The 16,108-nt window shown below is 49.3% G+C and overlaps 2 protein-coding genes across 2 annotated transcripts; one reads left to right on the plus strand and one right to left on the minus strand.

The window, feature by feature from the left end:
• Positions 1-1,379: 1,379 nt before the first annotated feature.
• LOC125148645 (collagen alpha-2(VIII) chain-like) lies at positions 1,380-5,396 on the minus strand. The gene is made up of 3 exons (XM_047826662.1): positions 5,380-5,396; positions 4,783-5,259; positions 1,380-1,919 (listed from the first exon to the last, which is right to left on the minus strand). Exons 1-3 carry the CDS (start codon positions 5,394-5,396, stop codon positions 1,850-1,852), a joined length of 564 nt encoding a protein of 187 aa, XP_047682618.1. The 3' UTR covers positions 1,380-1,849.
• A 356-nt stretch (positions 5,397-5,752) lies between these two features.
• TMEM200C (transmembrane protein 200C) lies at positions 5,753-13,130 on the plus strand. The gene is made up of 2 exons (XM_047828868.1): positions 5,753-5,883; positions 8,784-13,130. Exon 2 carries the CDS (start codon positions 8,879-8,881, stop codon positions 10,787-10,789), a length of 1,911 nt encoding a protein of 636 aa, XP_047684824.1. The 5' UTR covers positions 5,753-5,883; positions 8,784-8,878; the 3' UTR covers positions 10,790-13,130.
• The last annotated feature ends 2,978 nt before the right edge of the window (positions 13,131-16,108 follow it).

A 16,108-nucleotide genomic window follows, 5' to 3' on the forward strand; every position in this document is an offset into this window, starting at 1 on the left:
ATCAGAGACCTGTCACCGGAGCACTAATCTTGGGACTCTCACGTGTCTTTATTCTTGAAAACCACTTCCTTGTCTGTGTTCCTTCTTTCCTGCTGGGTACTCACAGCGGCCCACATCACAACTAATTCTGAAAGGAGACCAGACATGTGAGCTCCTATCAGTTTCCAGTAAGTTTCCAGCAGGACAAATCTCTTCTCTCACAGAGCTTGTGGATTCTAAGAAGTAACAGGAGAGACATACCTGTGGACATTTAGGATCCGTTTGGGGAACACAGGGCAAATTAAGATGTCATCTTTCCTTGGCTTCTCCACTGACGGAGCCCTCTCTGTAAAGCCCTTTCCTAGCTCAGCTTTGATCTGCTCTCAGGTCTGCCAACACACCCGTTTCTCATCTCAGACCTCAATTATTTTATAAGACATACAATCTGGCTTTGATAGTGTACATGGAAAACGGTAGAAAACGCAGGCTGCAGGGGGAAATCTGTGCAAAAATGAACCCACTTATTAGAGAAAACCTCCCCAGTTGGTCTCTAATCAAGAGCTTAGTGATTTGTAATGTTAAGAATGAATGAAGCCGAAGGCAGAAGCGAAGGCTGCTATTGCCATGTACCATCTATCTCAGCGGAGGTAGAGACCCTGTGTTCTAAGAAATGCTCTGTAGACTTTTCCTGATCATCATTTCCTTTCCTCTGTAGTGAAAGCTTTTGGGCTTGAACTCTTTGACACCCTTCAGACACACAAGAAATAGGCTTGATCGTGACCTTGACACTAGCATGAGTTTACCTGTTTGCAAACTGAAGTTCTAGAAAGTGGCGCTGAGTTCAGTCTCTCGGGGGTTCATCTATGGGACTCGGAGGCGGAGGCAGGCACCCGTCCCTCCCCCAGGGCTAGAAACGCTAACCGCAGAGCCTCTAACTGTGAGAAAACCCAAGAGCCAGGGCCGCCTGGCTGTGGAAATGCTGTTCTTGCTCCCTCCAGGGTCTGCTCAAGCTTTTTCTGCCTCTTCTGTTCCCAAGGAAATCTAATGAGGCCTTAACGTACTGTCGCATTTCACATTTTCTATCAGGCTCATTTATCTTTTACACATGCCATGAAAAACACCTGTGAGGCTACTAAGGTATGTTGTGTTGGAGTTGCAGATAGAAGGCAAGCAGCCCAGGGTGCCTGGGAGGCGCAGTCAGTTAAATGTCCGCCTCTTGGTTTTGGCTCAGGTCATGATCTCACGGTGCTGTGAGTTCAAGCCCCGCACTGGGTCCCACACTATCAACCTGCTTGGGATCCTCTCTTTCCCTCTCTCTCTCTCTCTCTCTCAAAATAAATAAATAAACTTAAAAGCCAGGAGGCCCAGTTAAATCTGAATTTCAGATAAACAACAAATCATTTTCAGGTTTATGCCCCCAGCAATATTTTTATTTGCTAAATCTATTGCTTAGCTTATGGCTTTCTTTTGTCACGCTTTAGTCTGTCATGTTGCCTCTTACTGGCAGGTGTCCGAGGAGGGTGAAGGAGCAGGAAGGAAAGAGGAGGAATTTTATGTCCCGTGTCCAGCCTTGGGATCACAGGTTCCTTCTTCTGCTCTCGAGATGCCAGAAGAGGGCTTGAGAGGCCTTCCTGTGATATCCTCAAACCTTCAGGCCAACGAATGTTCTCTTGGTCGTGTTTTCACAGACTTCGAATTTGACTGTAGAGTGGTGTGAGTTTGAAAGCTGGGTTCTCCAGCAAAGTGAAATTAAAGGGTCCCGGTGAACCGCAAAGTGAGGAAAGCAGCCACAGAGAAAGGGTCTCCGTTCTCCTGGACACAGCAGGCTTTCGTGAGTGACACTGGTCCTCTGCCACACGGATGCCACAGTTCACACACGGCAGCTGCTTGTGTAACTCCGTTCCGTGGAGGTTAAGTGCAGATACGGTCCCATGTGGATCCTGGCGAATAGGAACAGAATGGGAGAGTGAGGAAAACAAACTGGGAGAAGACGTTAGGACTAACAAGGTTGAAAGCTAAATTGAATGAGTGTTTACCACGTGCTAGGCATTAATTTACAGGAACTAAACTTGTTGATTCCTCACGATAATGCTGTGAGGTAGGTGTTGGTGTCATTATCCCCACTACAAATGAGGAAACTGAGGCAGCCGAGATCAGGTCATTTACTTACTCAAATGAAGTAGCTGGTTAGGGGAGGATACAAACTGGTTCCAGAACCTACTACACCAAACTACCTCAATCTCCTTCCTCAGCCTGAGCCATCTGTGACAGCAGGGCGTGCGGAGAGGTCCCAGTTGCTGAGCTGTCGACACAAGCAAACCTGTTCCCCCTGCAAGCTTCCGGAGACCAAGAGGGGCCTGTGTGGACCCCGGGCCGGGCATCTTCTCCACTGAGCAGCCCCGGGAGCCCAGATAGGGGAGCCAGGCCAGGCTGATGAAATGATCAGGGGAAGCAAATGGGTTGTGAATAAATGATGAAACTGAAAGAATTACATAAGGATTGTTTTTAAGAAAGAGCAAGACCAGGGGCGCCTGGGTGGCGCAGTCGGTTAAGCATCTGACTTCAGCCAGGTCACGATCTCGCGGTCCGGGAGTTCGAGCCCCGCGTCAGGCTCTGGGCTGATGGCTCGGAGCCTGGAGCCTGTTTCCGATTCTGTGTCTCCCTCTCTCTCTGCCCCTCCCCCGTTCATGCTCTGTCTCTCTCTGTCCCAAAAATAAATAAAAAGCGTTGAAAAAAAAAAAATTTTAAAAAAAAAAAAAAAAAGAAAGAGCAAGACCAAATGACAGGTTTCAGGTCGGAGTTTAATCCAACTAAACGACGCTCATCTGTTTCCTCTTCTTTTTTTCCCCAAGGCCTTCATTGCCCTCTTGCTACAACATGTTTCAAATATTGTCCTGAGCTCCGAGTTCTTGAGAAGCCAAGGAATGACCACGATTAGGTAGCCTTAGCCTGTTAGTCCTCAGCGGGGTGACAGGGGTATCCCACAATCCCAGAAATCATCTCTACTGAAATGGCCAGTGAACTTAGGGAGAAAATAACTCCAGAAGGGCCAAGGTCATCACTGTTGCTTTAAAAAGAACTCTACGTAACTCAGAAACCCCTAGGAATGTATGCTGATACCATATTATTACAGAGGTTAAAGGACCCTGCTGGAAACAGATGGGATCTATCTGATTTCCTCTGATACCCTGAGCTAACAACAAAGACAATTCCTGAAGGTGGTAACACTCGGGTTAAACAGAACAGTTCGAAGTTCCAAAGAACTCGGTCTGGAAGGACGCCTCTGAGTAAGAAATCATAAATCTTAATGAAGTCACCGACATAGCTAGAAAAACTAGCTATGTCCAAGGCCTGTTCATCTAGAAAAGGATTCTTCTCTTCTCCAGATCACTCAAATGAGTTTTCAAGGTACAAATGATGGCTATAATATATGCAGAAATTAGAAACTGTTAATGACTTAATCCCTCTGAACTCCTAATGAAGCTCTGCAATATTCTTCTCTGTATACAGCTTAGTGAACGGAGGCCCACAAAGGATAGGAGTCACCACCCGTGGCCCCCTGGCAGCCAGCTGTGTAATAAAATGAGATCTCAGATCCTGTCTTTGTACAAAACACCAGCTTATTATTGACATTCAAGAAATCTGGAAGCTTGGAGCCCAAAACCCTTTAAAGATGACAAGCTAGACTTAGTTATTTCTCCTTTGCAGTGATTTCTCTAAAGGGAAACAATCCAGTATGGAATTAAAACTCTCCCTTTATATGGCTTGTTTTCTAGCATTCAAAATCTGAGCAGGAATAGAGAGGTGGAAAGAGGTGTGCTGGGGACACTTTGATCGTCATCCAGATGCATTATTTGCTTGGAAAGGGTATCAGAGGTCACCTTTCAAACAGGCAGGTGCAGGGTTTCCTTTAAGGAAACACTTCTCCTTCAGCCCGGCCATCACTCCACAATCTCCACCTCATATAACATGGTCCACATTTATATCATTGAATCTGTAAGTGTTCGTATCCTTAGTGTTCTTTTGGGAAAGTGTCTGCCTGAGCTTTGAACACAAGTGAATGCTGTGTATGTGAGGAGGAACAATCTTGTCACCGAACTGTGGCCAGCAAAGCCCTCCTGTGTGGGTTCTGTGGATCCTTAAACAGCAAAACTCAGTATATCCAATACCCACTCAAAACCACCATCGTCACACGATTTCTGTCTGGACCCCAAAGTTCAGACCGCCCTTGTCTGTCGTCTGCTCTTCTCTTCCTTTCTTCCTGAATCCTGGCTGCCTCACTTCAATAGATAATTAAAATCTTTCTTACTTTCTCAATACTCCGTGGGGAAATTCCACTTTGAAATTCTCTTTTCCCTGTCATTTTTACTTTACAGTTGGGAGGACAGGGATGAGCTAGGAAACAGGATCTCTCTCTCCCTCTCGCATTTTTAAAATGACGTAGGGAGTTTGGACATCCTCCCTACCCCCATCTCCCCTCTTTGATCCTAACCCTGATTCCTGGAGAATTATAGTTTTCCTTTTAATGCTTGCTGATTACCGCCCGGGGTGGGAGCAGGACAGGCTGCCCAAGGAAGCGCCCCGGAGAGCCGATTCTAATCTCCGCGAAGCCCCAGCTGCCCCGCGTCGGGGGCGGGGGGGGGGGGGGGGGGGGGCGCCGAGGTCCCCAGGAGGCCGGTCACAAAGCCCGGTTCTGCCGGAGCGCGAGAGCAGCAGACACTGGCTGCCCCGGGCCCGCGGTGCGCCCAGCGCGGCGGGGGCGGCTCCACTCCGCCGGCCCGAGTTCGCTGGGGGACAACTTACTGTGCTCGCTGTGCGTCCACACTGCAAACTCCCAAGCGGGAGGGGGAGAAACAGCCAAGGCTGTGTCGTGTCCGAGAGTAGAGGCAACAAAAGAGGAAAGGGGAGAGGGAGGAAAGGAGGGAGGGCGGGCGGGCTGGAGACGCGGGCACTGCCCCCTCTCTCACCCAGAGCGCCCCTCGGATGCTGATGGGGAGACCCTCCAGGAGAGACGGCCCTTTCTTGGGGCCCCCGCCGACCCGCTGCTCAGACAGGTAGTTGGAGGGAAAAGAACAAAGCTCCCAGTGCAGGCGGGCGGCGGTCCCGGGGCGCCCCGGGGGCGGGGAAGGCAGAGGCCGAGGCGCCGAGCGCCCCGCGCTCCCCGCCGGCGCCCCCCGCCTCCCACCCCGTGCCCGGGGCCCCTCGCCGGCCCCCCATCCGCCTCCCCTCGCGCCTCCGGGTCCTCCGGGAAGCGCTTCCCCCGAAGGCACCGGTGGCCGGCTGCGGAGGAAGTGGGGGGAGCGCAGGGAGGGCGGCGCGGCGAAGGGGGGGGGGCAGCGCCGGGGAGGAGGCGGGGGGCGGGGCGGGGGGCGGGTGCGCCCCCGAGCAGCGGAGTCGGGCCGGGTACCGACTGCCATCCTGCCGCAATTTCCCTGTGTCATGGCTCCGGTCTCTTAGCAACAGCCGCCAGTCCGGCCGCCCCGAGCAGCGCCAGCCGCCGCCGCCGCCGCCGCCGCGGGCTCAACTCCACCCGGCGGAGCCCGGCGCGCCGCAGCCACACAAAAGAGGCGCTGGGGCCGGCCCGGGAGCGCCGCGGCGGGGCTCGCCGAGAGGCGCAGGAGGAGCGGCGGCGGGGAGCACGGCTCCGAGGCAGGATGCGGGCTGCGGAGGACCTGACACTTCTTGGAAACTCTTGGAAATGGCTCCCGCCACGGCGGCGGGGGGAGCTGCGAACCTGGGGCGGGCGCTCGCCCCCGCTGGGCTGCTGAGCCGCGCTCGGCTGGAGGGCCCCGAGGCGCTGTCCCTGCGCCCCGCCGTCGGCTCGGGCTGAAAAAGTTTCTCCATGGTTCCTTTGTGTCGCCCGAGCGCCCGTTCGCCGGCCCTGAGCTGCCCCAGCCTTCCCGGGTAAGTGAGCGATATTGTTTGCTTTTAGTGCTGCCATTTTGAGCAATTCCGTGAGTCCTCAGCCCCCGAGCCGCCCCTCCCCTCCCCTGCGGCCCCAAGCCCGGTCCCCGGGCTGCTGCTGTTCGGGGAGAGTCGTTTTCCTAGGCGGGCTGCACGGGATGCGCTGCCCAGAAAAAGCGAGCTCGGGATTGCCCTCACTTCGCTCCTGCCTCTGTTCTTTCCAGAGGCGGACTCCCAGCTGCTGCACTCATGTGACTCCAACAGAAATAAGCAGACCCAAAGGCAGGGCAAGGGGTTCGCTGTCCAGCCAATTAGGGAGTGGGGGTCGAGGACCTGGATTGAGTCCCGGGCAGGGCAGGGCGCTCCCAGCCTGTGGGCTGGGAGCCTCAGACGCCGAGTAGAGCTTAATCCATCATGAGCAGAGAAACTTGAATGTCTCTCTTGGAAGCAGTTGTATTTTTAGACATCCCTCCTTTGCTTTCCCCCATGCTCCATTCCTTAACCACGGAAAGACCAGCACCAGGCAGTAAATTGCGAGGGCAGCCAACCTCGACTACCAAGTTTGTTTCCCTTCATTATGTATGAAGAAAAGCCTCAAAGGTGGGTCTTCCTTGCCATCTGACTTTTGTCAGTATTTCACGTCAGATGGCAATACATTACAATGGAGTTCAGCTTTCAACAGAGCTGAAGGAATAATAAACTAGGGAGTTAATTACTAGCTATTAAACTAATTTTAAAGATCTGTAAACGATTGTTGAAATCCATTCCAATTTTCCTTACATTCTGTCTACCCAAAGCCAAAGCCGCCTTACTGGGGAGAAAAACATGTGGATACCTTCTTTCCCAAAGATGCTCAGCATTCTGGTGCACCTTAGCAATGCCCAACAAAACGTTAGCCCTTCTCTCCTCTTGGAGAGCCACTGTGCCAACTGAGTCTAGGTTTGTTTCTAAAATGTCTGGCTGCTAAAACCTTAAAATAACTGCAGATCTCCAGATTATTGCATTAAAGATGCTGTAGTCTAGGGATCACTTAAAACAGCAGTCTCTATGTTACAACTACACAATAAATGTGCTTATTTTGGGGGATGACAGATGAACAGTAGCTACTCTTTTTTTTTTTTTTTTTTTTTTTACAATCTGTTTGTACTTACTGGTGCAGCCTCTTTTTAAAACAAAATTGTAAAGGCTTATAGATGTATTCTCTACGAACCCCTCTAACCTACCTAGTATTTCTCTTTAGTGAAAACCAACTAAGTTCCAAGGAGACATTGATTTGCAAACATTGCAAAGAGCTGATTACCATTTGCTTTTCCACCAGTGGAGAAAAGATTCTGCCTATATTGATGTAATGGAGGGGATCAAGGGCCAAAGCTCTTTACCCAGGCACCAATTAAAAGCAAAATTCTTCCTAAGTAATCCCACATATTCAAAGGGTAATTTATTCGAAAACATGAATTATTTCATAAAGGGCAAAATACCAAAAGGCTTGTGAGTGGTATCTGAGCCTTTCAAATTCATACAATGCCCTTAATTTTAGCATCTCTATTATAGGAGAGAACACAACCAATGGAACAGAAAATGTTTTACTCTGGGGATCCAGCAGGATTGAAATTTTTAGAAGCTCACAGATATCTGCAAAGACACATCTGTGCATTTACCTACCTGGGCTTTATTATATTAAACAACCAAACTTTCTATAGGATAGTCCGTGGATCCTTGCCACCCTCCCTTCCTAAACACGACCTCATGAGAGAAAGATGAAGAAAACAGCTCTCACTTGGGGAGAGGTCATTCTACAAATCATCATTATTATGTAGACTGCTGCACCTAATTAATTGCCTATTCATTTGAATATTGGGAATCTGAAGAGTGCTGTTGGCACATTAATAAGGGGTCAGAAAGCTATTATGGCAGAGTGGCTTTTTTTTTTTTCTTTTTAAGATTGTAATTTTCCCACAGGAGGAAAAAAAAAAAAAAGGTCTTTCTCTTAGAGATTCTAGGGGACTTCTTAAATTCCCTGATGAGGTTTAGCACATGATACCTTTAAGGGAGTTCCTCTGAGGGAGGAGAGGAGGCCAGAAGGAAGAGCTCAGTTACATAACCAGTTACCTAAAACTAAATATTCCACCCCAAGAAGCTGTCCAGATGTTGCAAAAAAAGTGATGAGGAAAAGGCTGCTTGTCTTTAGCTGTAGGAACATCAAGAGGTGGGAGACAACTTTGGAAAGGGATTTATTATCAGAGGATTGACGTAGTTCTGGTGTTCTCCCCGAAATGAACTCTCCATTAATTATCTGCAGTATATAAGCCGTCTGCCTGCCAGTATGTGACCTTTCATTTTCATCCAGTGATGAAAATTGCTTTTGTCATTATAAAACAGTAACTTTTGTGACTGTTTTAGTGACTTTGAGCTAAACATTGACAAATTCCTCTGCTTAGAGACTTGAACCTCCTGAACTGCTCCCTTGGGCAATCTTCCTATTCCCACAGGACAAAGGGAAAGGCTTTTGCCACGAAAGTCCTCAGCCACCTCTTTGAGCCCCCACATTTAGTTTCTACTAATGGTCAGCCCTCCTTCAGCTGCCAGCTGGGAGGGTTTGAAATGAGCCTTTCTGGAATATCACCTACAGAGTGTGTGGGATGAGGGAGGGGGAAGAAAGAAGGCGTTCTCTCAAATTGTTTTATCACCTCCTATCAGTGATTGCAACAGCGTTTCCCGGCCCTAATCCATCTACCCCACCCCCTGGCCTCTACATTCGGCACTCCAGTTAGTGGGTAGCCCTGGGCTGGGGGGGGGGGGGGGTACACATGTGGCGAGACCTGGGAGCGGGACAGTCGCAACGCGTGGGATGTTGCTGCAGCCAAGCCTATACCCTCTGACTGTCTTCCTCTGCTTTGCAGCAGGAGGAGGTGGCCGAGCAGCTAGTGGGCAGTTGGCGCCCCCCACTACTCAAGCCTCCGCCCCAGAAACTAGCCGCGCACCGCACCGGCTCACCATGATCGCCACCGGTGGCCTACTGAGGATTTCCGCCAGAAAGCAGGATCCCCTCCGGCCCCCAAGCCAGGTCCCCAAACGCAAGCGGAAAGCCAAGAAAAGGCGCAAGAACGACGTGGTGGTGGTAAAAGGCAAGCTAAAGCTGTGCTCCATCTCGGGGCTCATTGCCCTCTGCGGGATCCTGGTGCTGCTGGTGGGCATAGCCATGGCGGTGGTGGGCTACTGGCCCAAGGCCAACGGGGCCAATAGGGAAGGGGGTAAGCAGCTGCCGCCCGCAGCCAGCGGCCACCGCGTCCCGACCACGGCCAGTAGCAGCAGCAGTGGGAGCAAAAACCGGTCCAGGAGCCACCTGGGGACTCCCGGGGGTGTCAACTCCAGTTCGGTGGGTGCGCCCCGAAGCACCCCTCCAGCGCGGTCAGCCTCCCCTTCGTCCTCCTCCTCGTCCGTGGGTTTCTTCTTCCGCATCTTCTCCGGATACCTGCACTCCGACAAGCTCAAGGTCTTCGGGCCCCTCATCATGGGCATAGGCATCTTCCTCTTCATCTGCGCCAACGCGGTGCTCCACGAGAACCGAGACAAGAAGACCAAGATCATCAACCTGCGGGACCTCTACTCCACCGTCATCGACGTGCACAGCCTCCGCGCTAAAGACCTGGCGGCCGCCGCGGCTGCGGCCGCCGCCGCCGCCTCCTCGTCCTCCGCCCCCACCTCGGCGACCCCCGGAACCGCGCCGCTCAACGGCTTCCTCAGCTACGTGCAGTCGCGGGGCCTGGAGCTGAAGCCCGGGAGCTGCGGCGGCGGCTCAGGGGACGCCTTCGGGGCGGCGGCGTTGCTGGCCAGGGGCTCGTGGCCTCACCCCGCGGCGCTAGGCGGGGGCGGTGGCGGGGCCAAGGAAGCCGCGTCCCCGCCGGACCTGGCCTCGTCTCCGCGCTGCCCGCGGGAGTCCCCGAGCCTGACGGAGGCCGTGTACAGCATCTACCGCGAGCGCTCGGGCGTGGCTGGCCGTCGCCGGGCCGCCGCCGCTGCCGCCGCCGCGGTGGCCGCTGCCGCCGCCGCCACCGCGGCCGCCAGCAGCGGCGGCAGCCCGGCGCCCTGCAGCCCACCCGAGAGCTGGGGGCGCCAGAGCACCGCCAGCTCCCTCGTGGGCTCTTCGCTGAGCGCCTTCGCGTTACTACCCTTGCAAGGGGACCGCGACGGGGATGGGGACGGGGACGCGGAGGGCTTGAGCTGCAGCTGGCAGAGGCCGCCTGGGGAACGCGGCTCCCGGGAGATCCCAAGGGGCGAGCTCGACCTGAGCTTGACCGACCTCCGCGGCGCCCCGGGCTGCTCGCGTTGGGCGCCCAGCGAGCTGGAGGAGCCCGAGGGCGCGGCGGCGGCGGCGGCGGCGGCGCGCACCGCCAGGGGGCAGGGTGGCCGCCTGCCCAGGACCGGCAGGTACGCCGCCCTGCGGCGCCGCAGCACTAGCGGGCTCCCGGACTACCGGGCGCCGCCGTCCCCCGAGCCCCCACCCTCCCCGCGCAGCGCGGAGCTGGACTCGAGCCTTCTGGCCCAAGCTGCCTCCCCCTCCCCGCCCCTGCGGCTGGAGGACTCGCCCCCCGCCAGGCCGGACTCGCCGAGCTCCCAGTCGGACGACCCTTCCTGCTGCAATAAGGGCTACAGCCCCCTGCGGGAGGCTGGCACCTCTTTGGAGTCAGTTGTGCAAGCAGTAGCCAGTAAAAGTCCAGACTGTGAGGCCGCCACGGCCCCGGGTGCGGAGCCGAGCCCCCCGGAGGATCCCAGCCAAGGGCCACCGAAGGCCCAGCCACCTCAGCCGGTGCAGAGGCAGTTTACAAACAAGGAGAAACTCTTTATGATTTCCCGGTCTCATGCCATAGGGGTAGAGGATGGAGAGCTGGAAAGTACTGGCATTTAGGGCAAGAGGGAGCAAGGGGGCGGGGGGGGGGGGGGGAAGGAGTGAGAAAACTGGGGAAATGCCCACTCCAATCGGCGAATTTAACATTTCCCTCTTTCCCTGTGGACTCATCCGAGGAAATCGTCCAATACCCAAAGAGCTGCAGAATGTTATCCTTGAATTGCGTTCACAAGATTCCTGTAGATAACTCCAAGCAAATTTTTTTTTTTAAAGCCAGCTAGTCTTTCATGTCCGATGGTGATTGTACGTTCCATGAAAACCAAATGTATTAAAAAGTCAGCAATCTAGTTCATTAGATAAAATTCTCTTAATTTTCTTAGGATCAAAATAATATATTTTTGACAGTAACTGTGCACTTTACTCCAACTTCCCACCCCCCCCCCCTTCATTTCCCTAACCCTGTACTCTGCTGCTGGTTTTGTCCATAGCTGCTTGTGAATGACAAGCTTCCTTTCTCTTATGCTTTTGTGGAGCATGGAAGGGGTTGTCCGCAGTTCTTTTAGAACTGACCTTACTAGAGGAAGTCAAAGCCAGAAGCAGGAGTATGTCAGGAAAGAGCACTTTCCTTGCCCTACCCCACACTGCTCCAATAGCCCAAAGGCCTCTTTATTTTTTAAAAGGGTATTTACATTTTGCTACTAGGGTATCTGATGGAGAAGGGGAGGGGCAGCATCTAGATGGACTGTTACATTCCCAAATTCACTCTACCAAGTACACGATACTTTCTTGAGTATTATCACACGTGTATTGCAAATAGCGTTATTAAAAATCTTTTTTTAATAAAAGAAGTTTCCAAACAAACAGTTAACCATAATATTGCCTCCTTTTGCCTTGGAACTAATGCTTCTAACACATTAAACATTTAACAGTTCAGCTGGTAAAATCTAAAATATTTTGCTATGACACTGTACTATGATAGTAGGTATCCGCCCCCAAAGTGCTCTGTGCTATCATGACTCCATCCATTTCCAGTATATTTTTAACTTTTAAATACAGGGTAGTATTGAACATTTGGGAGTTTCTCTTTCAAATAGAATGAGACATTAAATAAATAGTAATTTTCTATAATACTTCTAGTTTACCTCAAAGTATTAATTTATGGAGCACCAGGCTTAATGGCCCCTTTTCATCCTCTTGGATTTGACTTATTTGGTTTTGATTTTAAGTTCATGATCTCAAATCCATGGCCTACATAGGCTAAAAAGATAATGTTTTAATAATTTGGGAGATTGTTTACAGTTGATTTCATTAAAAGTCAGCTACTTACTCTTTAAGAATAGTAGACGAGGTACCATTTTGATGCCTCTTCCTTTGAACGTGAGAGCCGAGAATCTCCAGAATGGTATTACTTGCTTTGGGCCATTTGGAAATGAGGCCTCATTGTAGGAGGCTAAAATACAGATTTTAAAGGAAAAAACAGCCAAAGATGTCGTGTTTGGTCTCCCTGGGTGAAGCAGTGAGTGGGTCCAGTGGAAAGAGTGCAGATTCAGGAGTGAGTCTAGACCCCAGCTCTCAGCATTTGCTAGCTGTGTAACTTTGAACAGAAACAAATGCTGAGTCTCAGTCATTCGATCTATGAAATGGGGATAATGAGACATACCTCATAAAGGTATGAGAGTGTTGGACAAGGGGTTATAGGTACAGAGCAGAGTACCTGGCTCAGAGTGTGTACTCAGTAAATTGTTCCTGTAATTACTATTATCATTATAATAAGTTGTCTGCATGCACTATAGAAGAGTAACCCTTCCGTCAACTTGAGCTCAAGAAAGCCTGGCTAAAATCTGGAATATCCACTTATTATCTGCATAACCTTAGGCAAATCACTAATCCCTCTGGGCTTCAGGTGGATGATAGAATCTCTCTGATTGCCTTCAGCTCTAGAAGCTTTACTTCAATTCAGGGTATTTGTTTTGTCCTAGATATAATTATATTTGTACATACAACTTTGCAAAGTGAATATACTTCATAAACTACCATTTAGTGTAACTTTGAAAGGACCTAATTTATTTCCAGATTGGATCTACATTAAGCTATTAACTCACTTTAAAGCTCTGGACTAATATATTTGGTTCTTCTATATAGCATACATGAGCTTCCACTGGTAAGAGTGACAAGCAAGTGTAATGGTACCTCCAGGCAGTGTTAAATTTCAAGCGTCTCTATTGTTTTATCACACTCCCCCCAAATTTCTAATTTCCTTAGTTTCTTTTCTCCATCATCTTGCATATTGTGTAATACACTGGGTTTGATGGGCCGTTTTAAAGGGAAAACAGGGGCACCTGGGTGGCTAAGTCTGTTGAGCCTCTGACTCTTGATTTTGGCCCAGGTCATGATCCAAGTTTGAGATCAAGCCCCGAGTCCAGCTCTGCACTAAGCATGGAACCTACTTGGGGTTCTGTCTCCCCCTCCCTCTCTGCCCCTTCCCTACTCCTGGTGTCTCTCTCAAAATAAATAAATAAACATTTAAAAAAAAAAAAAAAAAAAAGGAAAATAGGCTCCAGTGCTCTGAAATACTGTTTCTAGTCCTCAGAAAAATGTACTGTAAGACATTTAGCAAATAATAAAGCCCTACCTCTTAGTTTAAACAGAGGTGGGCATAATAACATTTATCCCTTACAAACTTTAGAAAGTTCAATCCAACCAATTAACTAGACTCAACAATGCCAAGTGCCTGGTTATATGAAACAGATTAAACAGACACTTGTAGCTCAGAAATTAAATAACTTCAGGGGAGCCTGGGTAGCTAAGTCGGTTGAGCGTCCAACTTAAGCTCGGGGCATGATCTCACGGTGTGTGGGTTCAAGCCCCGCATCTGGCTCTGTGCTGACAGCTCAGAGCCTGGAGCCTGCTTCAGATTCTCTGTCTCCCTTTCTCTCTAGCCCTCCCCCTGCTTGCACTCTGTCTCTCTCTGTCTCAAAAATAAAAAATAAATTAAATAACTTCAGCAAACAATTTATCTTAGTATTAAATCGTATCTATCTTAACCATTCAGCAATTTCACTGGATCTTTTTTCTCCCCCTGAAGATAAAAAAGGCTAAGCTCAGTTTTTCAAGTCTTGGGAGGAGCCCAGGCTTTCATCGGCCCTCAGAAGGAGTCCTCTGCAATTATGCCAATGGTAATTTACAATCCTCCCTTTTGCAGGAGTGGAGATCTGCGATAATAATGCTAGATTTTTGCTCACTACTTCCTGTGGGCCATGTTCTGTTCTACATGCTTTGTGTATATTATCTCAATTACTCCTCGCAGCAGCTCTGTTGAAGTAACATTATTATCCTCATTTTACTGAGAAAGACACTGAGGTCAGGATGGTGGAGCGCTTGCCCAGGTTCAAACAGCTGGTAAATGGAGGAGCCAGGATTTATACAGAGTTTTGAGGATTCTCTGGACCTGAACCCAAACTGGCATTTCTAGAGACCATCAGAATATCCCCTACCTTCTTAGCTTCCTGCTAGATCCTTTCCCGGAAACTATTCTTAGAGACTTGCAGAGAAGTGTTAGGGTGCACGGCCAGTTTAAAAGCTGGAATTTGCATTTAAGTCTTCAGGCTGGCATCAACAAAGCTTTTCTCGGTGCGACTTGCAGGGTTTGTTGTGCCAAAATCAAGAGGACTGTCTGAAGGGATCTTGGACATCATGGAACCCTTCCCTCCTTTATTTATAAATGAGATTGCTAAGAATTAGAAAGATGACAATTTGTTCAAAGGCAAATAAAATAGCAGTGGCAGGACTAGAAAGCTAAGACTGTTGAGATTGCAACAGTGGGCGTACACATCCCCCCTCCTCTACCAACCAAAACTCTGTCCTGTACGAACTAGCTGGGTGAAATGGGCAAGCTGCTTAGCCGCTCTGTGTCTCAATTTCCTTTTCCATACAATGGTAATAATAATGCTCCCTACCTCTAGGGGACCGGACTGAAGATTCAATGAATTACCGTCTGTGTAAGAGCGTTTGCAACAGGCGTGGCACGTGGAGAGTGTCATAAAAAGTTTTTTTTTTTTTTTAGTTTTATTTAAAATAGAATTAAACTGTTAAACCAAATCATTTTGTATGACTTTCCTTTTTATTCACAGAATAATTTCAGGTTTAAAAATCTAAAGTTTAAGGCAACATAGCATAGGGGCTCAAAGTATGCCTTGGAGGGTTACGTAACACTTCACCTAGGTTTCCACACCTGTTAAAGGAGATAATAAATAACATCCGACCCGTGGCATTCATTATTTAAATGAGGGTTAGATACACTAATATACTCAAAGAACTCAGAACCACTCCTGGCACAAATAAACCTTCAGTCACTGTGAATTACTGTTATTAAGGCAACATACAGAAAATTAATTAGTAGGCTAAATTTATTACTCAGTTGTTAGGGACAGCCATAAACTTACTGTGCTGAGAAGTCTTTATAGTTTAAGTATATTGGAAAGAAAAAATCGGCCTTGCGAAATGAGAATCGAGGCTACTGCAAGGTCCCCAGTAGAACGTAGAACTAATGACAGGTATGTGCCCCTCAGGGTCCCATCATCATAATATGTAACAACAAATGCGAGCGCAAACTGCTTACATGGCTGCACTTGGTCATGAGTATTGCTTTTCCGCTACTGAGGCAGGTTCCATCAGAAAGGCCAGGCTAGCCATGTAGTCTGGGCCCCATTCTGTCCGAGGAGTGCCCAACATGGGCCAGGTGCCTGTTCATCTATTTACATTGCTAGACGAAAGTTTTTTCCATACTAGTTTTCTCTTTCATCATTTTGGGTTCTTCAAGATGCAGTTTTGAAATTCTCTTTTTGGGTTAAGGAACTTTAAAAAAAAAAAAAAAAAAGCCCTTCAGATGGCTCAGCCGGTTAAGCCTCTGACTTTGGCTCAGGTCATCTCACATTTGTGAGTTCGAGCCCCACATCGAGCTCTGTACTAACAGCTCAGAGCCTGGAGCCTGCTTCAGATTCTGTGTCTCCTCCTCTCTCTGCCTCTCCCCTGCTCACACTCGTTTCTCTCTGCCTCTCAATAATAAATAAATGACGAAAAAAAAATTTTTTTAAAGCCCTCCAACAGCGTAAGATTAGAACAAACTAAATCTATGAATTTGTATTTGATGGGAATAGCATTTTTGTCTAAATGCAAAAATACATTTTATGGTCAAATAAAGAATAGGATTGATATTTGTGGAGGTGGTTTTCTGTAGACCCAGACTATTTATTTTGTATTTTTTGGCTAAAAATCATTGGGTGAATATTTAGACTAAGTTTTTGAATGACTCACTCTGAAAAGTATTTTGAGACTTTTTTTTTCTTTCCAGGGAAATCATCTTTGAGCTTTTTTCCTTCA

The sequence above is a fragment of the Prionailurus viverrinus genome, chromosome D3 (assembly GCF_022837055.1).
Source record: "Prionailurus viverrinus isolate Anna chromosome D3, UM_Priviv_1.0, whole genome shotgun sequence".
In the NCBI taxonomy this organism is placed as follows: Eukaryota; Metazoa; Chordata; class Mammalia; order Carnivora; family Felidae; genus Prionailurus; species Prionailurus viverrinus.

Bases quoted from the DNA above. Each gene is read 5' to 3' on its own strand.
- LOC125148645 (XM_047826662.1), bottom strand. The intron at 1,920-4,782 runs GTAAGTTGTCCC...CCTATTCGCCAG, and splicing joins GTGGACGCACAGCGAGCACA to GATCCACATGGGACCGTATC.
- TMEM200C (XM_047828868.1), top strand. From the start codon at position 8,879: ATGATCGCCACCGGTGGCCTACTGAGGATTTCCGCCAGAAAGCAGGAT.